Source organism: Diabrotica virgifera, chromosome 3, assembly GCF_917563875.1.
Source record: "Diabrotica virgifera virgifera chromosome 3, PGI_DIABVI_V3a".
In the NCBI taxonomy this organism is placed as follows: domain Eukaryota; kingdom Metazoa; phylum Arthropoda; class Insecta; order Coleoptera; family Chrysomelidae; genus Diabrotica; species Diabrotica virgifera.
In genome coordinates this window covers 98,882,288-98,908,586 of record NC_065445.1, presented here as the reverse complement: position 1 = coordinate 98,908,586, position 26,299 = coordinate 98,882,288, and the positions used below count along the sequence as shown (strand labels likewise).

General features: G+C 34.5%; 1 protein-coding gene across 7 annotated transcripts in view; it reads left to right on the top strand.

Annotated features, from left to right (window-relative positions):
- Positions 1-26,299, top strand: part of LOC114334667 (arrestin domain-containing protein 2) — a 56,075-nt gene that overhangs the window by 18,065 nt on the left and 11,711 nt on the right. For 3 of the 7 annotated variants that reach the window (XM_050645331.1, XM_050645330.1, XM_050645329.1), the window contains 5 exons: positions 2,518-2,670; positions 3,071-3,279; positions 12,936-13,118; positions 22,921-23,103; positions 24,351-24,456. In XM_050645331.1, the coding sequence (XP_050501288.1) occupies positions 2,518-2,670; positions 3,071-3,279; positions 12,936-13,118; positions 22,921-23,103; positions 24,351-24,456 (834 nt within the window). The remainder of the gene's footprint in view (positions 1-2,517; positions 2,671-3,070; positions 3,280-12,935; positions 13,119-22,920; positions 23,104-24,350; positions 24,457-26,299) is intronic. The other 4 variants (XM_050645336.1, XM_050645332.1, XM_050645334.1 and 1 more) reach the window with 3 other exon arrangements.

Here is a 26,299-nt window from a genome sequence, read left to right as displayed (position 1 = left end):
CCGTACTAGTTAGGAAAATAATTATTATGTGTGTTGCGTATATTTTTTCAAAGCAGGTAGATAAAAATGATTAATATTGGAAACTTATTTTTATTTCCTAAATTTCTGACAGAGGCTCTCAAATTTTAATATGTATTTTTTTGCTATCTTTTCAATGATCATGCCTTTGTGGCTACTTAAAGCTACATATAGATAATATAAGTTATACGCTCTGAGTTTCGCTGGTGTCGCTCCTAGCGGATTACTTATGCAACTTTCACCGGTAATTTTTAAATTTATTATTTAATTGTTATCGCTTAATATTTACAACGCACAAAAGTAATTAAATTGTAATCGATTTTTTAAAGATTTTGCTAATCATTTTAACGTGCTATTAATGAAATATTAATTTCTTACTTCGGATACTTTCACAATTATCGTGTAGATGGCGCTTAGATTAATTTATAATTACATATTACGATATATTAAAAAACTTAAATTCAGTATTTAAAACGTAATTATATTTTTAAGGAAAAAAATGTACACCACAGCTTTGACCTACTAATATTATTTCCTATTAATGTTTTTAATTTCAATGTTTTAAATTAATCACTTTGACATTTATGTCAAATTTCCAGTAAAAGCTTACAGACTTGTCACTACTGGCACTCGCGAATTTTTAATTATCCCCTCTAGCTACGAGCTCATAGCGTATAAAAATATAGACCAGTAGTGGGAGCACGCAAAATAGAATTCTATTTTAGTGACGTCACGTTGCCTAGCAACCATCGATTCTCCCATTGTGAAATTCGATTTTGTGACGTCATCAAAATAGAATTCTATTTGGCGTGCTCTCACCCCAGGGCCCAGAGCACGCCAAATACAATTCTGTTTTGCTGACGTCACAAAATAGAATTTTATAATGGGAGAATCGACGGTTGCTAGGCAAGTGACGTCACTAAAATAGAATTCTATTTGGCGTGCTCCCGCACCTGGACCCAGAGCACGCCAAATACAATTCTATTTTGCTGACGTCACAAAATAGAATTTCATAATGGGAGAATCGACGGTTTCTAGGCAACGTGACGTCACTAAAATAGAATTCTTTTTGGCGTGCTCCCACAGCTGGGCATTTAAGAAAAATAAACCTACTTTTAAATACAGCACCAATCAACTTGCAACTTTTTGCATTGTGTTCGGGATGACGTCATGAAAAAGTCTACAATAGAAAAATGGGTGAAAATGCATATGCTTCTTTTCATGAGCATTTTTCAGTGCGTCACAAATGATAGAAAAAAAGGTAAGTCCGTGATAATACACATTTATTCTAACATGACATTTTAGTTAAATCTGATAGTTGTCACATTTTATTTGCAATTTGGCATAAAAACAAATAAATTCTGTTTATTGCATTTATAAAATGATATTTTCTTTGATTTGTATAGTCCTATAAATTGTACAGATTATATTCGTAGATATATTATGTAATTAGTAAATTTTTTTTTTTCGATTATAGCGCTATCTATTGACAACTAGAATAAATGTTATAAATGTCACCGCCGAAATGTAATCACCGACGTGCGTTATGTTCTGTCACCTACAATTTAATGCGTTAGAAAGAAATCGAAAATCTGTGACGCACTGAAAGATCCTCATGAGAAAAAGCATAGTTGTATTTACAGTGCATGAAATGCATCCAAAAGTGCATAAACATGTCAAAATCAGTTTATTAATGGCCAGATTTTGTTACTCGGGGGTTTTTGGGGACGCTGAATCTGAATACAGCCAACAGAACCGACTCCCGGAGTATCTGGTTTCCAGTGTTACCGCTAAGGGTGCTAAGACACATCAGCTGGAGTTTCAAGGGTTTTCGGCACTAAATTGATGCAAACAGATTCCTCTCTGAGCATCTGGTACCTATATAAGTCTGTTCTAATGGTGTATTCGTGTTCAGCAATCCCAAAAACCACCGAGTAGTCTGTTTGCATCAATTTAACACATTGAACGTCACGTGAGTTGTATTTAACTCACGCCTTATTTGGGCCAGCCGCTCAGCGAGTTAAATATAATTCACATTAACATTGAGATTTTGAACATGGAGCCTGAAGGCAAAAACAAAAAATTTTAATGTGGCGGTTAATGTGTTAATGCTGAAAACCCTCGAAATTCCAGAAGATAATGTGCCTTAGCCGTTACTCTGGGCAAACGATGATCTGGGGTCCGTTCTAATGACGTATTCATATTCAGCGACCCAAAAAATCCTCGAGTAATCTGTTAGTGGTAAAAACCATCGAAACTCCAGATGACGTGCGTTACCAGTAACTCTGGGCACCAGCAGGAGCTCCGGGTGTCGGTTCTGATGGTGTATTTATGTTCAGCGACCACAAAAACCCCCGAGTAACAAAATCTGGCCCTTAATATACTCAGTTTGACATGTTTATGCAGTTATGGATGCATTTTATGCACTGTAAATGCATTTATTCATTTCCCATTAAATGCCCTGGTCTAATACCTTACTAATAAACAACTTATTTTTAGTGATCAAATGCACCTTTCGTGGTGAAGAGGCAACCTGTTGGACTACAACAGAAAGACATTACGACAGGTTTAAAAAAAGGAAAGAAACTAGAACTGTCACACATCAAGGGCAAAATACTTTTGTAACTATTGATGTTATATTATCCAATGAAGGTATGCTTGTAATAATTTTAAAAACCAATATCGTTAAACACTAAATCCTAATTTTTGAGAAGACAACCATACCACATATCTCGAAGTAGCAGTTCTTATTTTTCAACGAAAATTTTGTTTTGGTTTATAAATTAGCAAAGTCAGTTCGTTTGTACGTTGCCCGCCCCTGCAATAGTTGGAGCCATTCTGCCGTTGGATTCGTATTCGCATGTAGTTTTGTCTCCTGAATTCAAATCTGAAAACGGCATTTCGATACAAACCACCGATACAGCAATATAGCGATATAGTTACCAGTGTCCTATTTATAGGATAGTAAAATAAAACTTAGAATGACGATTCAACAATTTTTATAGTTTCGATATTTATTCATGAATATAATATTCAATTCCTTTTATTTTAGGTCAACTACCCCATGGTCAGTATGAGTATCCATTTTCTATCAGACTTCCGCCAAATTTAGCGGGTTCGTTTCAAGGTCCTTATGGAACAATTAAATATTTTTTTGTATTCATAGTCGATAAAGGAATACGTAGCAATTACATGTGTGAAGTTCCTTTAACTGTAATATCGCCCGTAGACTTCAATAAAATTCGAGATGAGCTACAATTGGTAAGAGATTGTAATGATTATTAATTATTACCTTTATAGACAACTAACAATATACGAGGGCTATCCAGAAATTGCATTACGTTTTGATCTGTAGCTGCTAGGCATGAGGCTAGCTCGGTCATCTTAGCATCGTTGCGTTCCTTCGTTCAGTCAAGTTCAGTGTTCAGTAGCTGTCCAGCCCTGCTAGAGCGAAGTCACTGTCTCTCTAGTTATTTTACAACAGCTGTTTGAAATGTGTGCCGCAATCGTAAACCCCGCCAGTTGTGAGGTGCGATAATACGGTTCTTGTTGGCTAAAAACAATAAACCACTTGAACTTTATCGCGAAATTTGTGCTTTTTATGGGAACTATGTGATCACTGAAGGTGGAGTGCATCAATGGTGCATTAAATTCAAAAATGTGTACAATGAAAAACGAAGTGGACGGAAAAGCATTGTGACTGATGAACTTGTCTTTTATGTTCAAATGGGAGGTGTTTCCTCATCCGCCATATAGTCCGGATCTTGCACCTAGCGACAACCACGTGTTTCGAGCAATGAAGATCTGGCTTGCAACGCTGCGCTTTGATGACGATGCGGAGCTACAGTCCCAGGCGGCAGAATTGTATGACAATGGTATTTCATAGCTAGTTCACGGCTATGATAAGTGCCTGACTTTGTTGAGAGATTATGTAGAAAAATAGCAAAGATTAGAATCATGAGGAGATTAAGTATTCGGAAAGCGAGGAATTGGGAGAAGAAGAATATCATGGTTAAAGAACCTGAGGAAATGATTCTCCACAACAACAGCTAATCTATTTAAAGCATCAGTTAATAAAATAATTATAGCCAGAATGATCGCCAATATTCGAAACGAATAGGCACTAAAAAAAGAAGAAGAAGAATCATGAGTTTACCCATCTGAATCGGTATCATTCTGTACTCTAATACAGAGTATGGCGTAAAACAAAATGAAAATAAACGGTTTCGTTTTGATTCAAATTGAAATTGGGTCCCTTGCGTTGCGTTGTTGGAATATTTTCCTAAGCGTCGCTCGTTTGGTATTTCCGTACCTGGGTAAACAGTTCACTTGGATCGTTGTCGACACTCATTTCATCATTCCCCGTTAGAGGTCGTTCTAACCATCATTCATCATCAGCCTCTCTCAATCCACTGCTGGACATAGGCCTCCCCTGTTTGTCTCCAAAGTGTTCTATCTTGTTCTTTCTGTATCCAGTTTTTTGTTGTCTTTCGTAAGTCGTCTTGCCATCGTGTTGGTGGTCTTCCTCTGCTACGTTTATCGGCTCTTGGTCTCCATTCAACTAGTTTGCGAGTCCATCTTCCATCCTTCTTTCTGGCAACGTGTTCAGCCCATTTCCATTTTAAGTTACAGCTTCTTTCAATGACGTCTATGACTTTGGTCTTAGCTCGTAGATCTTTGTTTCTAATCCTGTCTCGCAGAGTGGCCCCTATCATTGATCGCTCTCATTGTTGTTATTTCGCCCTTTTTGTTTTTTTTTATTTATTTACGCTGCAACCACCAGGGTTATTAGCGATCTAATAAATATAACAAAGGTAAACTTAGTAAAGATTACAATAATTGATACAGTCCAGAGTCTTTGATAAAACTTATTGTGTTTTTAACTTTCATGTTGACTCCTAAGGCTTCCTTTATATTCTTTGTGATAGCGTTCTTCTTTCTTGTTGCTTCATATGTTTTGCACTCAGTTAAAATATGTTTCACGGAGAGTGTTGTTTCACAGTTTTCACACATAGGCGGCACAGTTCGCGTAAAGGGGTGTTTATGTGTTAGGTTGCTCTGTCCCAGCCTCAAACGTGTTATTATCACTTGATCGGGTCTATTCGTTGTTGGTTGGGGCCACGGTTTCACTAATTATTTGATTTCCTTGAGTTTATTTTGCGATGCACTCCACTTATTTTTCCACGCACTTAACACTTTATCTTTTATTTCTGACTTCAGGTCATCGGAAGAAACCTCGTTAATAAGAATGGAGTCCTGGTTGAAGGATGCTAAATGGAATAGTCTTTAGAGGAATTTACAGATAAGTCGGAATCTTCTCCCGACAAAAAAGGTTTTACTAAAGCGAATAAACCTATGTGTTTGCTAAGTTTTCGTATTAATCTGGTGCTTTTGGTTTTCATTCTTTTGTCGGTATAATATGGATGTAATTCCGATAGAAACTTCATAAGTGCATTAGAGTCTTCTGAATATAATTTTGTTACGCTAATTATGTCTTTTGCTCCTTGTATATTTTCGAATAGATCCACTACTTGATCGAAGCTTAACAATAGCATTTTGCTTTCTACATATTCTCTAACTGGTTCTAGTAATGTTTGAAGATTTGATGTCTCATCTGTTAAGTTTTTGTCATCGGTTTTGGTTTTTTTCTTTAATTGAAGTTTAGGTTTTTCGAAGTTGTCTTCGGCGGGTGGCGAGATTGCATCTTCTAAGGTTCTTTTTCCGGTTGCTTTGTTCGAAGTTATCTGGGGTTCGTGAGTATTCATGTGTGTATTTTTATTTGCAGGTAAGTGTTGTCTTGTTTCAGGTGAGGTTGATTTTTGTGTTTGGGTATTAGAGGATGACTCAGACGATGTAGGTGTTGCGATTGTAGTATTAACTGAAGAAGTGGGCATTTGTGTGGGTGTGTTTTGTAGTGAAAGTTGTTGGGATCGGTTTATTGATAAATGTGGGATGACTACTGTTTGTGATGTGGTTTGAGAAGGCGTAGTAGGTGTGGAGGGAGTGGTATTTGAAATTGTGGGAGTATTTTGTAAATTATCTTGTTGAGTATGATTTATTGATGAATTTTGTCTTATCTCTGTTTGCACTGCATTATCATTGTAAGGATGGTTATGAGGTGAAATATTTGAACAATTAGCTGCCTGGTGTCCAGTTAATTTGCATTTGAAACATGTTTCGTTTTGGGCTATAAATATGCGGTATGATGTTTGTTCTAACTCGTTGATAAAAGATTCAGGTAATACAAAGTTGTCTGGCAAAGGTGAAATGAAAATTTGTCGTCGGAAGCTTAGAATATGACTGAAAGCAGGATTGGTTGCTCCTATTCTTAGGTATGATATATCTGAGAGAGGATTTAGACCTAGTTTTATTAATTCGTCTTTTTTTAAGTTGGAAGGTATACTTGGACATCACCGGACATAATTAAGCGGACTGATGGAGTTATTAATCTTCTTGCTTCTAGTATATTTCCATTTACTTTTATCTTCTTTGTTTCTGCTATGAATTTATCTACTAAGTTTTTAGATGATAGATATATGCATATTCTACCGTTTGATATACGGGAAGCGAAAATTATATTTCTTGGTTCTATATGCTGACTCAATCCTTCAAGATAGTCAATAATTGTACAATTCTTTATAGTGTTAAATAAAATGGCTTGATCTCTGTCTGGGGTTAATATATTGCGTGGTTGGCTAACTGCTTTTGAATATGATGCAATTTGTTGTGGTTGACTTGAAGTTGACATCTTTTAAATTTATTTAAAATCTAACACCGGTGCTGTTTTACAGCTTTCGTTGCAATACCCGTTCATGGAATTGGATAATATAAAGGTAATTGCCGTGATTTATTGAAATATTCAAATCCAAATAGACATAAATAATAAATTTTATCTACTCACAATCAAAACATTCCGCATACAAATCACTTTCACTAGTAGTTTTTTCTTTTTATTTTTTAGTTTCTTCGCAGTTTCTTCGCAGACTTTTTAGGCCTTTATTATTTTCTATGGTTTGTCCGATTTTTAGTGTATTATACTTTCTTAAGTCTTTTCTTATTGCTTTCTTGACTTCTCTGTTTATCTCTCTCTGTTGCTCTCCATTTGGATAATTTCTTTCTGTAATAAGATTTCTTTGTTTCATTAAATTCCTGGTATCAGTACTAAGATTTTCTTCGTTCTTATTTCTTGGACAGTGTTTTCTCATGCTTTCTCTAATGGCCAGGGGGGCATTTGCCCCTAACCCTGAAAATGACTGAAATTTACAAAAAATACATCAATTTTCATCATTACATCATATATAATGTATTGTATATGTTACAGTTCAAGTTGATTCTCAGTTAGAGTTGACTCCAACTGAAACGAGCAGTAAAAGTTGATTTTAAAAATTTAAATCAACTTTTACTAGTTGGAGTTGACTCTTCCTGGATCGATTCAGTAAATGTTGATTATACGAGAATCTCAAGTGCACTTTTAATGAGTGTGCGTTTCTTTGTTTTGACCGTTTCAACTGCTTATTAGTATAGTATGTAACGTCACCCCCGTTAGGTAAATTATTCTGATTCGATTTTTTGCACAAACTTACTCAAAGAAATACATCCGTATAACAATCCTTATAAAAAATACACAGGGTGTCACGCGGTACCGCGGTCGAAAAATTGTTTAACCAATTTCAGTAAAGTCAGTCAGTAAAGTGACTCTTTATCGAACGAGTCTGATATTACCAGCAGAGGAACAGACGCGTTTGATAGAGTATTGAGGTGGTGCGTACAAAATTGTATCTTCAATCATAAAAAAAAACATTAACACTTACTTACAACTTTTAGGAAATTTTTTTAATTTTAGACGAAATAAAAAATTCGTATGACAGTAATGACAGTAATCCCAGATGACTTTTGCATGATGGCCGGTTTTGATGTTTAATCGATAGTTATCAATATTGTATACCTACCTAATTACTAAATCTGTAAAGTTTTGATTTATTTTGTATGAATATAATTGCGAAACACTACAGAATTTTACTTTTTGACATAAATTTTATTAATAATAAGATAAATTTTGTACAATATTTTTAATAATTAAAGTAAATAAATTTTAATTTCACTCAAATAAATAATCGATTGCAGCCATTGACCACTTACATTCCATCTCGGTTAATTTGATTAATTATCGCGGCAGGTAAAGTAACATTCTTCTTTCAATACAACAAAGTGTTACTTTACTGCCGAAAATGAGGGCAAATGAGTACAATAATGAATGATTTTAGTGACGTTTGGCGATAAACAATGATTTTAAAAAAATTCGCAAAAATATGTAATTTTTTCACTTCGTACAATTTTTTTTTAGATCCGTTGAGCTTTTTCTATCTAAAATTGACTGTTGCCGAGTTATTAGCGACTTAAAATTTGAAAAACGCCAAAATAACCATTTTCAAGGTTTAATAACTCGGTTAAAGATAATTATTGTGAAAGTCGAGCGAGCGGCCGTGGAGTAACGGCATAATCGCTGGCCTCATACGCCAGTGCACGTGGGTTCGAGCCCTGCTAAAGACAAACCATTTTCATTTCCAATAATGACAAGAGCTGTCTCACCGTGCCTCGGAAAGCACGTTAAGCCGTCGGTCCCCCTGGGCTAGTGTACATCGACACTAGTTACTTGAAACAGGGTTAAAGATGTAATTGGCGCCGGAACTGTCCGAAAGGCAAAAATGCCATACGATATTATATATTATGAAAGTCAGAAACTAAAAAAAATCAAAGATTAAAGCTACCTCTATAAGATCCTAAAGAAATTTTTATCATTATTTCATTAATAAGATATTATTTTTAATTATCAACAATGAGCGCTAACCGTGTATTGAGGCGGCCGTCAATGTGAGTGCGAGTGAGATTCACCATTGGACGGCTGGAATGGTGCATCTCTTTAGCACTCACCATTGACGGCCGCCTAATACGCACTTAGCGCTCATTGTTAATAATTAAAGATAAAGCTTAGTAATAAAATAGTGACAAAAATTTCTGCTGGATCTTGTAGAGGGGGCTATAAACTTTGATTTGGTCACTTTCTGACTTTCATAATAATGGATTTTAACCGAGTTATTAAGCCTTGAAAAGGGCTATTTTCGCATTTTTCAAATTTTAAATCGCGTATAACTCGATAACAATCAATTTTAGAGAAAAATCACAAAATACCTTTTTTTGCTCAGAATAACCCAAATGATCTAAAAAAAATTGTTCGAAGTGAAAAAATTATTTTTGTGAATTTGTCTAAAAAAATTGTTTAAACAATTTATCGATCAAGGTACTGCCTGGCACCCAGTAGATTTGTTATAAGGACCTCTTTTTGAGTAAGTTTGTGCAAAAAATTCGAATCGGAGTAATTTACCTAACGGGGGCGACAATACAGCCTAGACTAATTTGAACATATTCAGTAACATTTAATTTCTAGAATCGGCTGTTTGTGTGAATCAGAATCAACTTTTACTAAATGGCATTGGGAAGAGTATACTTTTCCTAGTTGGAGTCAACTTTTACTAGTAAATGTTGAATATAAATCTTCATTTTATATTTATAATCAACTTTTACTGAAACCAGCCGTTAGAGTTGACTCCAACTAGTTCCAACTGGATAATCAACTTGAACTGTAACATATATAATATAATGCTTGCCCCCCCCCCCAATCAAAATTTCAAATGACGCTCCTGCTAATGGCTTGCGTAATATGTTGGTTTAGTGCATATATGTTTTCGTTGAGAGTTATGTCTGTGTTGTTTCTCAGTTTGGTTTCGATGTCGTTTTGATATTCTTTAATGTCTCTAGGTTGGGTCCATATTGGTATTGGTTTCGTATTTACTAATTTGCGTCTCTCTTGTTTTGTGCTTATTTTAACTTCTGCTCTTATCATTCTATGGTCACTACCAGTGTTAAATGCAGTTAGGAGCGTTACATCTTGGATGGTTTCTTTTTGTTTGTAATTATGAATTCAATTTCGTTTTTTGTTTTATTATCTGGGCTTGCCCAGGTCCATCTTCTATGTGGTTTCTTATAGAAAAGCTATTCATTTGGACTCGATTATTCTGAAGGAGAAAACCAATTAAGGTCTCTCCTCTTTCATTCCTTCCATTTAGTCCAAATTGTCCAAGTGGTGTTTCTTCTGGACATGCTTTGATCCCTATTTTCGCATTGAAATCACCACATATTATCACGTATTGTGTGGGTACGTCGTTTAGGGCTATTGAGATATCGTCGTAGAATTCTTCGACTTCTTCATCTGAATGGGTGGTTGTTGGTGCATGGACTTGAATTATTTTAATGCTGTATCTTTTATTGAGTTGTAATGTTTAGTAGGCAACTCTGTTCGATATTCCTTTAATATATGTAATCTTATCGCTATGCTTTCTATGTATAAAAAACCCAATGCCTCCCTCTGATGTTTCTTCATTACCCATACTGTAGAAAAGATGCCCTGTACTTCGGGTCTTCAGACTTTCTCCTTTACTTCTCACTTCGCTGACTCCTATTATGTCCCATTCGATATTTGACACAAGGGCGGATCCAGGACCCATTTTCGGGAGGGGCCATGAACTTTTTTGGGTAGGGGTACCGGGGGATCTGGGAGTCATTTTTAAAAATTAGGGTTACAATAATGAGTTTTAAGGCACTTTTCACAAACTTTTGAGTGCCATAAAGACATTCAAAATTCCTACACATTTCTTCGGATCCAAGTGCAGTTCTTTTAACAAGTTAAATACTTATTTTCCCAATGCCTCTCCTGTCAGGCCTTGTTCTTCCCCTCTTTATTGAGTTTCACTAATTATTTTTATGTTCTTATAAGCGTCAGTCAACTTGACAAAGTCTTCACGAATGTTATTGTGTATGTATCTCAAATTTACTGTTCCACGTGGAATACGTCGGTCATTTTTTTAATTATGACAGAGTAATAATTTGCACTTTGAACCTGATTCATTATTTGTTTAATTATTTCTTTACCACAACATATTATCAATTGATTTTGACTGGTGCTTGAAGATGCTGTGGATAGATGTTGCTTAAAAGTCTTATCTTCTGATGCTACCTTAACAATTCCTCTCATTACTAGGTCCAGCATCTTCGTCCAGAAGCAAAAGGCTATCATCACTAGGGCCTATTAGAGGAATGTTTTGTCGACCTAAAGAACACTATAATAGACTCTACTATTGGTCTTAGTCTTTCTCTATTTTCTTGTATCTGTTTAGACTTCTGAGGGTATATCTAGTTAATGACTGACTTTTGCGGGTTGCGACAACTTTGTAGAAAATCCAACCCAACCTGAACGTACTTCTTGTGATATGATGTGTTTTCATGAGTTTGTATGTCTCAGCCTTTGCCCATGAGTTTGACGAAAGATGTTAAAGGTTTCGTGACAAGGCTTTGGGCTATCATCCCTTTATTGTGACCATATTTTTCATTAGAAAAATAAAGCGCAGCACTTGCACAATCCTTTTTGAATGTGCGAAAGTACCAAACTCCTTTGTTCTGAGTGCTCGCGACCCAAGTAACGCTACATTTCTTTTTTATTCTTTGTGTGTGGAGAATATGGAAATTGATACAATTTTGATGACTTTTCAAGGTCGTTCTAACATGTTGATTTACAAAACATAATAATATGTCTTTCTTGAGGTTTCCGTTACTGCTTTTGTTCAATTCTAGTCCAGAAGACATAATATTATATACTTATCCACTGTTTTGTACATACCTATACATGTGTTTGAAATTAAAAACATTTGAACTGTAAATAATTAAATTCATATTTTTTTTAATTCTCGGAGGGGGTCATGGCCCCCATGGCCCCCTCCCTGGATTCGCCCTTGTTGGCATTTCACTCTCCATCTCTGTAAGTCTTTCTTCTGACAACAGACTTCTCGCATTGTAGGTAGCAATATGCATCAATATGTGTTTTTTGAATTTTGTCGTTTGCGAAGTTTTGCCTCTCCCAGAATCCTTGAGGCAGACCTTATGAGGTGTGGGACTTTACCATTACTAATCTACCCACCGGAGGTTCACGATTCACGATTCGTTTGAAATTCGCCATGGCGGGGGTAAATTTGGCAATTAAAACACCACGCTTGCCTTGCGTGTTGGTGATTTTCTAAATCAGCCGCCCACTCTGGGTCAGACGCTGTTTGCAACCGCCCATTCTGGATCAGACGCTGCAGGTTTGATTTGATTCTATAGTAACCCTAAAATCGAGGGTTGCCACTTCCTCCATCCGTACCGTACCGAAGCTCCGCTTCTTCACCGTGGCTGCCCGTGTGGACTTCATCCGTAACCCTGGACAAGGGACCTTAAACAGGTACTAGTTTCCGGGGTCAGGAAACCCCCGGAATCTGCGGAGGGCAGGGATTGATTCAATTTCCCTGATAGGACTATCTTTAAAAATTTAAAGAGTTCCTACCCGCTACCGAATAATGTATTATCGTCTTCAAATAGCTGTAGCCTAGTAGGAAAGTATGTTTGGAGATGATTTATGCCAGATTGTTAATAGGACATACCAAATGTAGTCAAATGGTTTGTCAACTGTTCTGGAGTTATTGGTAAGATATCATCATCTTCAAAAGGTGTAGCCCAATATGGAAGCATTTTTGGAGAGAATTTATGCCAAATTGTTAATGTTGAAAGAAGATGAACGAGAAGTACCCAAAAACTACAGCTCTTCAAACGCACTAAAGATATCTGATACGGTACCATGTTGACGTACGTTCTAACCATACTCCATATCGAGCAGTCGGTGCGTTTTGATTCAGATCGGTCTTCTTGCAAAGTCTCCTTGATAACGGGTAAACCTAGAAACACGTGTCGGCGGATGACAAGAGACCCGATTTGAATCAAAACGAAACCGTTTATTTTCATATTCATTAAGTTATAATTTAAATTAATTTTAGCAACCTACATCTTATCAAGATGAAAAAATCTTAGGCTGTTGCTGTTGTGCTAGTGATCCACTGACTATGGAAATGCGTCTAGAGAAAGAAGCATTCGCAATGGGAGAAAAAATGAAAGTAAATGTGAGGATTGTGAATCTGTCTAATACAACTGTTCCACGCGTGGAGCTAAATCTACAACAGGTAGGTATCTAATTATAAAATGAAAGAAAGCAAATGATACAGACTCTAGTCTCAAAAACATTGTATGTGGGTATCACAAGGTTCAGTATTGGGTCCTCTACTTTTCCATCATCTGACATCACTAGTTTAAAAGTTGATGGAAATTTTTTTCTGTGGTTCTGGTGGAAAGACTTTTTGTGGTTCTGGTACAGCTGCCCAATCTGATGTTATTTTTAAATTACAAAAAAGAACAATAATAAATATGAATATCTGTTTGTCATCAGAAGAACAACATATTGCAGAAGCTACTTCAAAGATCACGAGATTTTAACATTTCCTTCTTTATATATTTTAGAAACTGTTTGCTTAATTCGTAAGCATCTACATGTCTTTCCAGCAAGACCTAATCATGACTATTCCACCAGAAATTCTTCCTTTGACGTCTATTTACCGATGCCTTGCACCGAGTTAGTAAAGAAATCTATATTATATTCTGCAAAAAAACTATACAATCATCTCCCTCTGCAACTTAAATCTGCAACATCTTTCTTTAAGTTCCGTAAAATGACACAAGCCTATCTATCTGAAAGATCATATTATTCAGTAGAAGAACACTAAGAAATTACATTACCCTTGCGTAAAAGTAGTATTTTTATCTATATTTGGGTATCATATTATGTAGCAGCCAGTGGTGTCATGGTGTGGGAACGCATGGGAACGCCGTTCCCGCACTGGTTAAGCAAAGAAAAAAAAATAATAGACAATTTAGGTTTTGTAAACAAAAATTAGCAGTGTGTTCCGGCACTGCGTTCCCGCACTGCTATTTTTGCCATGACACCACTGGTAGCAGCTTAACTTATTAACTGAATAAACTTATTAGTTCTTAAGAGGGGCATAGGTAAATTGAGTCCCGTATACCTGAATTAAGAAGGGTCAAAATATTTAGATGGTCGAATTGAGTCCCGGGCATCGTAATCCTTCTAATTACCTTTTAACAGCTTTTTAATTTGTAAGTATTTTATTGGTTCTGCATTTATGGTAATCAAATACAAAAAGTAATATGTACACCACAAAATATTTATTAGAGTGCGATGTATCTGTAATACATATACGATACGGTGTTAAGTTGATTGTCAAAATGAGTTATGTGATAATTGTTCTTAGTGAAAAAGGAAAACAACAATTGATTGTGTTGAATGGCTTGGCTTCAAATATCGTTTTCACAAATCTTTAAAAAATGACGGCAAGCGTTGGATTTGTTGTGCGCAGACGAAAGAAAAATGTAAAGCATTTTTAAAACCCATAGGGGACAACTTAGTGACGGAAATTATGAATGACCACAATCATAGTGAATTAAACGAAGATGTACTCAATTGTCAAATGTTAAGTAACTTCTTGAAGCGAAAGACCGTAAAAGATATCAGTGAACGACCTATAAAAATGGGTGATATGAAAATGTTGCATGAGAAATTACGAAATGGCGATATTAGTACGTTGACTACCAAAGATGTGGAAGAAGCTCATGAACATTAAAACATTTCCAGTGAAAACCAACAAAAACGAGGATTTTCTAATGGTAAACGACATAGAAAACCAAATTATTATGTTTTCCTGCAACAACAATTTACAATTTTTAGCAGGTTTGGACACCATTTATATACTTAGATGGAACTTTTGAATATTACATTATACATTTATTTGAAAACAAAAACATACATGTACATAGACTGGCATTTAAATACCTTACTTAGCATGTAAATGTATGTTATATTGTTTACTGTAAATATTTTAGGTATACATTTGTGTAATAAAATTATATGTTATAAAATAAATTCTTGTTTTCTCATTCCTAGAAATCATTACGTACACCGACTAAGCCCCAGGTAGACACGGGACTCAATTCGGGACTCAACTCGGCTATTGGAAAGACGGATTATAAATTCTGGGACTCAACTAGGTTACTCCGCTTAAGAGCACACAGTAGCGATCAACAGGTAGCAACAAACGAGGTCCAAGATTGCGAAAGTTCTCCGAACGACAGTGACGTTTATACTATCAAAAACGATAATTTTTATACACATAGGCGCGAAATGTTGCGAAGTCAGTGACGTTCGATTTCTTTTTATAAAAAAATCGATTTTTAGTAGTTCCAATGTGACACAAAATCTAGGCACGGGATAAAAAAGTTTATTTGAAGAAAGTGTATTTTTTTTGTCTTTTTTTGTGTAATTTTATTTAGTTATGGAGTAATTTCCACATACTAACATATTTCTGAAATTGGGCTCTGTACCGCCATTCTTTATTATATTACGAATATATGTGCCAAATATCTCGACAAAATATTCAAAATTAGAGCCGCAATCTTGGAACGCGTTTGTTGCTACCTGTTGATCGCTACTATTTACTCTTAATGTTGATTATTTGCAATTTATTTAAATTCTGCAGTAGATTGTTTTTGTTTTACTCATTTGTTTTTTTAATTCATATTGACGATTTATGTAATTTTAGTAAATTCTATTTGTTCTTGTTTTGTTTTTCGACTGTTTTTAAGTCTATAAAATTTGACTTTGTCTATAGACTTTGTCTATAAAATTGTACAATTTTCAACGACAATAAAGCATATTTATATTTCTGTTTCTAAAGAAAGTATTGGAGTAAATATATTATTGATACAGACTGTTTAGATTTAAATTAGATCTACAGTCTGTAAATGGCAACACTGCGCGCTTCCCATCTATCCGCTGGAGGGTTGACATGGAGGGGATATGATGTGTCGACAGTGCTTCTCATGGTAGCTTAATTTGTAAGCCGTCCCCCACGGGCGACGAAAAATAAATTCAGTTCTTTTTCTTCACTATATTTTCTTACCTTAGTAATGAAATTCACCTATTCTTTTCAACCAGATCATTTTAGACGAAGCAACGAAGCACTAAAAAGCCCAAAACCTAGGAATTTTGTGCAGTAAGATGAATCGTCATGCAACTTTTTGCATTCGATTAGAGAGAATGTCAGGCAACTTTGTGAACTAAATTCATCTAGGGCAAAAATTTTTGTGCATAAGAAAATGCATTTTAAAAGTGCATCCCGAAGCGGTGAAAATGAAAAATTTAGAACTCGGGAAATATTGATGGAAATGAGTTGAATTTTTATACTCGGGGGTTTTGGGTATTGCTGAGCACGAATTTCATATCGGCGATGGTCTCCAAGGTACCTGGTGCCCACGGTGGAACTCGTCGCCTAGAGTTTTATGTTATAATCATTAAAAATCAGTCAATATCCATTACTCGGGGGGTTTTTGGGTCGCCGGCCACGAATTTAATGTTGGCGATGGTCTCCAAGATACCTGGTGCACAGGATGGAACTCGTCGCCTGGAGTTTTATGTTATAATCATTCAAAATCAGTCAATAACTATTACTCTGAGGGTTTTGGGGGTCGCTGAACAAGAATTTCATGTGGTCGATGGTCTTTAAGGTACCTGGTGCCCAGGGTGGAGCTCGTCGTCTGGATGTTATGTTATAATTATTCCAAATCATTTAAAACCACTACGCAGGGTGTTTTGGGGGTCGCTGAGCACGAATTTCATGACGGCGATGGTCTCCTGTTCACCTGGTGCCCAGAGTGGAACTCGTCGCCTGGAGTTTTATGTTATAATCATTCAAAATCAGTCAATAACCATTACTCTGAGGATTTTGGGGTCGCTGAACAAGAATTTCATGTGTTCGATGGTCTCCAAGGTACCTGGTGCCCAGGGTGGAACTCGTCGTCTGGAGTTTTATGTTATAATTATTACAACATTTAAAACCATTACGCGGAGGGTTTTGGGGGTGCTGAGCACGAATTTCATGACGGCGATGGTCTCCAGGGCACCATGTTCCTCGGAGACCATCGCCGTCATGAAATTCGTGCTTAGCAACCCCCAAAACCCCCCGAGTAATGGATATTAACTGATTTTGAACGATTATAACATAAAACTCCAGACGAGTTCCATCCTGGGCACCATGTACCTTGGGGACCATCGCCGACATGAAATTCATTCTCAGCGACCCCTAAAACCTTCAGAGTAATAGTTATTGACTGATTTTGAATGATTATAACATAAAACTCAAGACGACAAATTCCACCCTGGGCTCCAGGTACCTTGAAGACCATCGCCAATATGAAATTGGTGCTCAGCGACCCCCAAAACTCCCCGAGTAATGGTTTCAAATGATTTGTAATAATTATAACATAAAACTCCAGACGACGAGATCCAGCCTGGGCTCCAGGTACCTTGAAGACCATCGCCAACATGAAATTGGTGCTCAGCGACTCCTAAGCCCTTCATAGCAATGGTTATTGACTGAGTTTGTATGATTATACCGTAAAACTCCAGGCGACGTATTCCACCCTAAGCACCAGGTATCTTGGAGACCATCACCGTCATGAAATTCATTCAGTGACCCCCAAAACTCCCCGAGTAATGGTTTAAATGATTTGTAACAATTATAACATAAAACTCCAGACGACGAGTTCCACCCTGGGCACCAGGTACCTTGGAGACCATCGAACACATGAAATTCTTGTTCAGCAACCCCAAAATCCTCAGGGTAATGGTTATTGACTGATTTTGAATGATTATAACATAAAACTCCAGGCGACGAGTTCCACTCTGGGCACCTGGTACCCAGGAGACTATCGCCGTCATGAAATCCGTGCTCAGCGACCCCCAAAACCCCCCGCTCAATGGTTTTAAATGATTTGGAATAATTATAACATAATACTCCAGACGACGAGCTCCACCCTGGCACCAGGTACCTTGGAGACCATCGACCACATGAAATTCTTGTTCAGCTACCCCCAAAACCCTCAGAGTAATGGTTATTGACTGATTTTGAATGATTATAACATAAAACTCCAGGCGACGAGTTCCACCCTGGTCACCAGGTATCTTGGAGACCATCGCCAACATTAAATTCGTGGCCGGCGACCCCAAAAACCCCCCGAGTAATGGATATTGACTGATTTTTAATGATTATAACATAAAACTCTAGGCGACGAGTTCCACCGTGGGCACCAGGTACCTTGGAGACCATCGCCGATATGAAATTCGTGCTCAGCGATCCCCAAAACCCCAGATTATAAAAATTCAACTCATTTCCATCAATATTTCCCGAGTTCTAAATTTTTCATTTTCACCTCTTCAGGATGCACTTTTAAAATGCATTTTCTTATGCACAAAAATTTTTGCCCTAGCTGAATTTAGTTCACCAAGTTGCCTGACACTCTCTCTAATCGAATGCAAAAAGTTGCATGACGATTCATCTTACTACACAAAATTCTTAGGTTTAATGCTTCGTTGCTTCGTCTATTTGGAAACACAAGTAATCTACATATCCCTCTTTCACTATAGTGTTTACAACTCAGGTCAAAGCACATTAACATTTTTGTTCTTCTTCCTACTTTATAAATAGGCTCATGCCAGTTTTACTTCGGTTTTTAGTCTCAGCTGATGTTATCTGACCATCTTTTTCTCGGTCGTCCCAATGATCTTCCGTTTGGCGATTTGTCTCTTGCTATTCGTACTATTCTATTTTCTGTCATTCTTTCTATGTGTAGATTCCATTCTATTTTTCTTCTTTAGGTCCACATGTTTATTTCCTCTATACCACAACTGGCTCGTATTTCCTCACTTCTTACTCTGTCTTTTAGAGTTTGGTTTGTTATTTTTCGCAAGACTTTCATTTCTGCTGTTTCCAAGATGATTTTTTTAAATGAGAATAGGGGTCATGTGATAGCTCATTTAAAAGGGTATTCAATTCTCTATTCACTAATATAAACATTAACCTAATTATTTATACAAGGTGTTCAAAAAACATTTTTTTAATTAAAATAATTGAGAGAAAGAGAAGAATGTACGTAATTTGAACATTTTAACATTTTAAATACAATTATACTATACAGCAATGTTGCCTATTTTAGCGCTTCCTTCAGTGTCTTATATCTAATCAAAAACTAAATAGTCTGTATGTTGTTTTTATATTGATTTTTATACAGTGTTATGCAAATTTGTGGAATAAATTCATTATTTAAAACATTTAATTTAAATTTTTGAATGGACATCAATTGCTATACAGGGTGATTGATTAGTAGGGTAAAGCTCAATAGCTCCGCTATAGTAATAGATAGCAATAAAAGTTAATAACAAAAATTTTAGCCACCTTTAAGCCACCAAAATTAGTTAGAATGTTACAGGGTGTTCGATAACACAGTGGCAGACCAAACTTATGTTTTTTAAATGGAACACCCTATATTTTATTTTAAATTCGAAATCCTGTTAACTTCTCCATCACAAAAATATAAAGGTTTGTTATGTTATATAGGGTATTTACATAGTTATAACCAATTTTATATGAAAATCGTAACAAGTTCAACTCCCTGTATAAATAAAAATAAGCAAAACAACAATGGTTTATTAAAGCCATATTTTTTAACGTATTGTCAAAATTTTCAAGAATGGCCGATATTGCTAATTTTCTTTATATCAAATACAGGGTGAGTCAAAACGCAAGTACATTATTTTCTCAGTAATTTTAAATGGAACACCCTGTATTTTATATCACTATTGAAAAGTACCATTACCGTACTTTAATTTTTAGATAACATTCCCTATGTCTAAATTTATTAGTTTTCGAGATATTTTCATTTTTCAATGGACCAGTAGCATGGCCACCCAAATCACCAGAATTTAATAAACTGGACTGATTTTTTATAAAAGTTTATAAAATGAAAGAAGTTTATAAAATACCTCCAACAACAAGGGATGAGATGAAAAATAGAATACAAAGTGTATTTAGATGTGTTAATTTACAACTGCTTCGTAGAGTAAGTAGCTCATTCAATGATCGTTTTTAGGCGTGCATAAATGTGTTAGGTTATAATTTTGAACACCTTATGTAATTAAATATTAAAAATATTTTATTAAAAGTAGCTTCTAATTTTTTCAAACATGTTTTTTTTTGCAAAATGTATTACTGATAAATTATGTTTCGTTCTTTATTTGTTACATTGTTACATTTACATAAAAAAGTAGTGTTTAATTGTCTTCACAAAATATTGTATTTTGTGTTTGTGTGTTTTTTTGTAAAATTTATTACTAATTTTCTTTGTTTATTTGTTGCATTTACATAAAAAGATAGTTTTTATTTGTTTCAAAAATGTTCCATGTAGTGGTTGTGTTTTTGTTTATAAAATTTATTACTAATAAATTATTTTTATGTCTTTGTTTGCTACAGTGTTACATTGATTACCGGATTGATAAATCGGTAATCTTCAATTGTCAATTCAGTCATGGCTTACTTAAAATTTAGATAAATTTAAACACCTAAAATAATTTGCTCTGAAAAATGAAAATATCTCGAAAACTAATAAATTTGGGCATAGGGAATGTTTTATAAAAATTAAAGTACGTTAATGTTACTTTTCAATAATGATATAAAATACAGGGTGTTCCATTTAACATTACTGAGAAAATAATGTAATTGCATTTTGACTCACCCTGTATTTGATATAAAGAAAATTAGCAATATCAATAATTCTTAAAAATTTTGACAATAAATAAAAAAATATGGCATTAATAAACCATTGCTGTTGTGTTTATTTTTATTTATACAGGGAGTTGAACTTGTTACGATTTTCATACAAAATTGGTTATAACTTTGTAAATACCCTGTGTAACATTACAAACCTTTATATTTTTGTGATGGAGAAGTTAACAGGATTTCGAATATAAAATAAAATATAGGGTGTTCCATTTAAAATAACATAAGTTTGGTCTGCCACTGTGTTATCGAACACCATGTAACATTCTAACTAATTTTGTAATGTGAAGCTCAAAGGTGGCTAAAATTTTTGTTATTAACTTTTATTGCTATCTATTACTATAGCGGAGCTATTGAGCTTTACCCTCTACCCATATGTATGTATTGGACATTACGTTATCAGTGTGGACTTAATGACGTAATCACCGTTTTTTTTTAATACAAACCGGGGTCACGGGACACCTCTTTTGAAAGGTCTCCTAATCGGCTTTTAATATAGAATTAATATTATAGGATTAATATAGAAACAGACGACTTAAAAAATTTAAACACGTCAATTTTAATTTTTGAATGGCCATCATTTGCTGTATATGTGTTGGACATTACGTCATCAGTATTCGCGTAAAGAAATATACCTACTTAAATTTTTAATACGTTTTATCAGTTTATCCCAAACCCTTTTTTCAGTGCGTCATTAATTTTGACGTCATATAGGATTTTAAGAATGTCGCGAATTGAGGCATGACATTTTAGTTAAATCTGACAGTTGTCAGAATATCTTTATGTATGTTTATATAGATATCAATATTTATATAAATATTTGCCAGAATATTAATGTTTAAAATATTTTATTGTCATTGAATAATATTGTCATTTTATCCGTTAACATTGTGAAAATACTGTCACGATAGATTACTTTTGTTTTAAATTATCTTTATTCGCATCATGGATTTGTTATCTATTTAGATTAAAGTATTGTAATTGTCAACTAATTATATATCTATAAGTATAAGTCGCTTTAATATGGAAATACCCTTCAACGAATACATAATTTTCTAAGTTCTATGTATAATAATCACGGACGTACGTTTTTTTCTGTCACTTCGAGCTTAACGACGTTCTACACCTTCGGCAAAGAATTAAGGATTTGCATGAAATTTTAGTATTTTATAGTTTACTTCAAAAAACTAAGACTTGATTTTAAAAAAAAAATTTACCGTGCCGTTTAATTACTATTAAGGGTCAAAGTTAAGTTTTAACATGGGCTCTTATGGGAATTCTTAAAAAGTTAATAACTTTTGACCCAAAGGACATCGCACACATCTTATGGAAAATATAATGTCACTCAAATTCAATAAAATTTATACGAATAGATTCGTTTTAAATTAACGGTCAAATCTTATCATTGCGCCAACTCTTAATTATGATTAATTACGGCGTAAATTGCAATTAAAGTTTATCGAAATCACATTTTTGGAGTCAGTAAAAGTGTCAGTTACAATCACTATTGCTCTGGGTGCTATTCAAAAGAGCTTAAATCCCGCTGGGCCTAAGCGGATTAGTGAAACTAATCCGCTGATTTATGGAGTACCGACAATTTGGGTATTTTAAAATATTTTTTCTCTCTCTAACTTATGTACGTACCCATTTGATTTCAGATTTATTTATATCAATTTCTGCTCTTATTATTGAAAATATAGAGTTGGCGCAATGATAAGATTTGACCGTTAATTTAAAACGAATCTATTCGTATAAATTTTATTGAATTTGAGTGACATTATATTTTCCATAAGATGTGTGCGATGTCCTTTACGATTTTTAATTATTTGTGCTTAAATTAAAGGTTTTTTTGTAACTAATAACATATTAAAAAATGAGGATTGTTTTCCGTACCATTTATTTTTAATTTATTTATTATAATTAATTCCGTAATTTATTCCGTAATTTCCTTAATTTATTATAATTTATTTTTATAAAGTATTCAATACTGAAACATATGATTTGAGTATTCTGCTATAAATGCATTGTTACCAACTTTCGCTTGCATATAAGTTTCCCCCCTTTCCTCTGAGAGGCATACGCCGCAACGAAGGTGTAGAACGTCGTTAATGCGTTAGAGCGAATTCGACAAACTGACGCACTGAAAAAAGGGTTTGGGATAAACTGTAGGTATTAATATTACTATATTTTCAACAAAATATTACAATTATTGAATTTTATTATTATAAAATAAATGTCTTTCTAGAATATCTGGTATAAAACTTTGACTGGATACCGAAAACTAGATCCATACATTTTGATCACGCTTGCTGGAAGTGGCGTTGGCGCTCATGGTGATAGAAACTATATTTTTGATTTTGAAATACCACCTGTGGCTTTGCCAAATTTTTTCGGATGCTTATTATTTGAAACACATTACAGTTTAATTGTAAGTACCTATATTTATTATTTTTTTACAAACTGGATCCAGCAAACCGTGCTGCATCCAGCAGCTGGGATCTGCAAACGTGTCAAATTCGAAATAAGTTACTTTATGTATTCATTTAGCCTCTTTATTCAAAGCTGTGAGTCGGCAACTTGCCATTCTATCGCACTAGCAGTAGCTCACTATGCTGGAAACTTTCTACAGCCTAAAAGTTTGCATCAATAAAGAGTTGGTAGACATTGATTCTGCGATAAAATTCTCTTTTTGCGAGTGGTCAATAATCAATGAGTTGATCGCCACTCTTTAACCTGTGAAACTGGCTGTAGTAGTTCTTTGCAGAAGAGAGTCTACTTTGATAACGGCCGACACAACCATGTTTGTCTTTGACAAACTAATTAGCCAGGACTCTAGCCTGAATGCCGATCTATCAGAAGCACTATGCAACAGAATCGCGGGACGGCGCCTCTTTTAAATTACAGGTACAATAATGTACTTACAAAATCAAGAAATGTGTGACGAAGGACAAAACAATCCGGAAAAGAATGCAATGCAACAAGCGACGAAAAATTTGTTGATTCGTTTAAATAAACAAGTATTTGTGGAATCAGCGCAAGAGGACATAATGGAAAAAGATGAGCCAACTAATCCGGAGCCCGTAAATTTTACTTTGGAACAAAAACTTGCGATTGAATTGAAACGAAAAAGAGAAAACTTTTATAACAAATAAAAAATGGTTCTCAAAAAAATTACGAAAAGATTTTGGAAAAGGTACTGACCGTTTATAAGTCCTAAGGAGTGAAACGCGATTATTTGTCAATGGTATAAGACTATTTGATGACTTTAAAACCGACCAGCACAGTTCTATGTGAAGTAGGTTAGGCCTATGTTTTATAAGGTTTCACTTCCAAAAAACTATATAAATAATTCATGTTTCTGTTGTTTAAAAATTTTGAATACAGACAAAAAAACATTAAAATCGTATTTTTATTTTGATTCCACATTTTGCTGGATCCGCGCTGGATTCAGGCCAATCTTGCAAAAGTCCAGCTGGACGGAAAATGCTACTGGATTGCAATCCCTACTTACAGCCCCTACCAAAAATTTGATTTCATTTTAAGTTCAATAACTCTAATTTTGAGTGGAAATATTGTAGGTACTTTTTCATTTTAAATAATACAACTTTACTATTCTCCCCTTTTTTGGTTGTTTATTAATTACAGTGATAACAATAAGCTATCATTTATTTATAGGCCAAAGCTGTCGTTCCAGGATTTCACACAAATCTTTATGTTCAAACTGGTGATATTATGTTAGGCACTATACCGCTTATTGATATTCCTACAGAAACCTCTAAATGTAAGTATACAGGTTTATGCTATGTAGGCGAATCAATGAAGCACTAAAAAGACCAAAACCCAGGAATTTTGTGCAGTAAGATGAATCGTCATGTAACTTTCTTCATTCGATTCTGAAGAGTGCCAGGAAATTTTGTTAACTAAATAGTCCAGGGTAATAAGGATTTTCTCGGGACACTCAAAGATCTAGGTAGCTGATTACTTTTTTAGTTATTGTAGACCTATAGGAAGAAAACCTACCTGTTTCCCGCCTAGAGTTCGCGTCCGTTTTTTAATTATTAACAATTTAGTGCAAAAATCGCGATTTTTTCGATTTTTTATACTCCATTCAAAAACTAAGTAGTTGACATAAAATTACAAAATTCAGTTTTTTAGAACATTGAAAAACCTTGCCGATTTTTGAAAGTTAAAAAGTTAATTTGTTGCTACGCAAACTGAAAAATAAGTGAAAATCGTTATTTGTTAATAACTTTTACTAAAACAACCTTAGAACTTTAGTGTTTCACCCAAAGTTGGACATTGGGGTACTTAACAAACGCTCAAAATTTGAGACCAATCCATTAATTAGTTTAAGAGTTATTCTATTTGTTTATCCCAGAGACCTTTATTTTGCAATAAGATAAAACAGAAAATAATAAAGATAGTGCAATTCGTTGTCCGTAGAAACAATCTTTTTATATATTCGAAAAGATAGTATTTTAACACGAATTTTCAAATAAAAAAATTAGCCTGGGCTCATTTGGGACAAAGTTAGCCATATGTTTTTATTTAATTCACAGCTAATTTATTTATAATAATTAAGGAATCTCATTAATGCCATTTTAAAGAATGGGATTTGTATTTTTTCCTAAAAAATTTGCACAAACATTATACCTTCACAGCACCCTCTACGATTTTTCAAAAATGTAGTGCAAACGATTACTAGGGGGAATCTACAAATCCAGCGAGTTAACCTTTAACTACACGCGCTGGCGTATTTTATACGCCAGATATAAGAATTCTACTGCAAATATATTTAAAAATTTTATTTTTGACCTTTATCTCTCTAACCTATCACTGGAATGTGCTTTACAATTTGGTTTTAGTTTCGTTATAATCGGCATTCTGGGAAGATCGTAATTTACAGGTTATTGTTTGTTGTTTCCGGTGGTGGACAATATACGCCATGATTATATTAATATAAGTAGTAATATAAGTATATATTTCAATTGTTTTTTAGTCATTATGGCACAAAATATATTTTTCTTTATAAACAATACTTTTTCTCCTGTAAAAAATCACATTTAAAAAAAATTTTTATTAGTAATTTTATTTATCATGAAATCCAGTTATTCCATGATTCCAGTTATAAATCCCAATTGGCTTACTGAGAAGGGACTCCAAGTATTCACTGATGCCGAATAAGGTTTATAACAAACAACTAAGTGTATTTTTTCAAAAAACAGTAAACAAATCCGCTGTTTTTAAGTGTATTTTCTTGTGGCGTATAAAGTACGCCACGCGTGTAGTTATGTTATAACTTGTTGCGCGGGTAGTTAAAGGTTAAAATACCGAAAAAGCAATTTCAAACGAATATAATTTGCTGTATCTCCGGATCAACTCTATGGATTTTGATCTTTCTTTTTTTAATTGGTATGTAATTTTTACGTACATTACAAATATGCAATTTGTTTATAAATTCTTGAAAAAATATATTTTTTACAAAAATCTATTTTTTTAATCATAGTATCATTAATGATCACAGAAAAAGTTAAAGTACACTTTAATAAATAAATGATTTTTATTATATTATATAATAAATTATTTATTGAAGATAATTAATTTATTTATTAAAGTATCCCTTT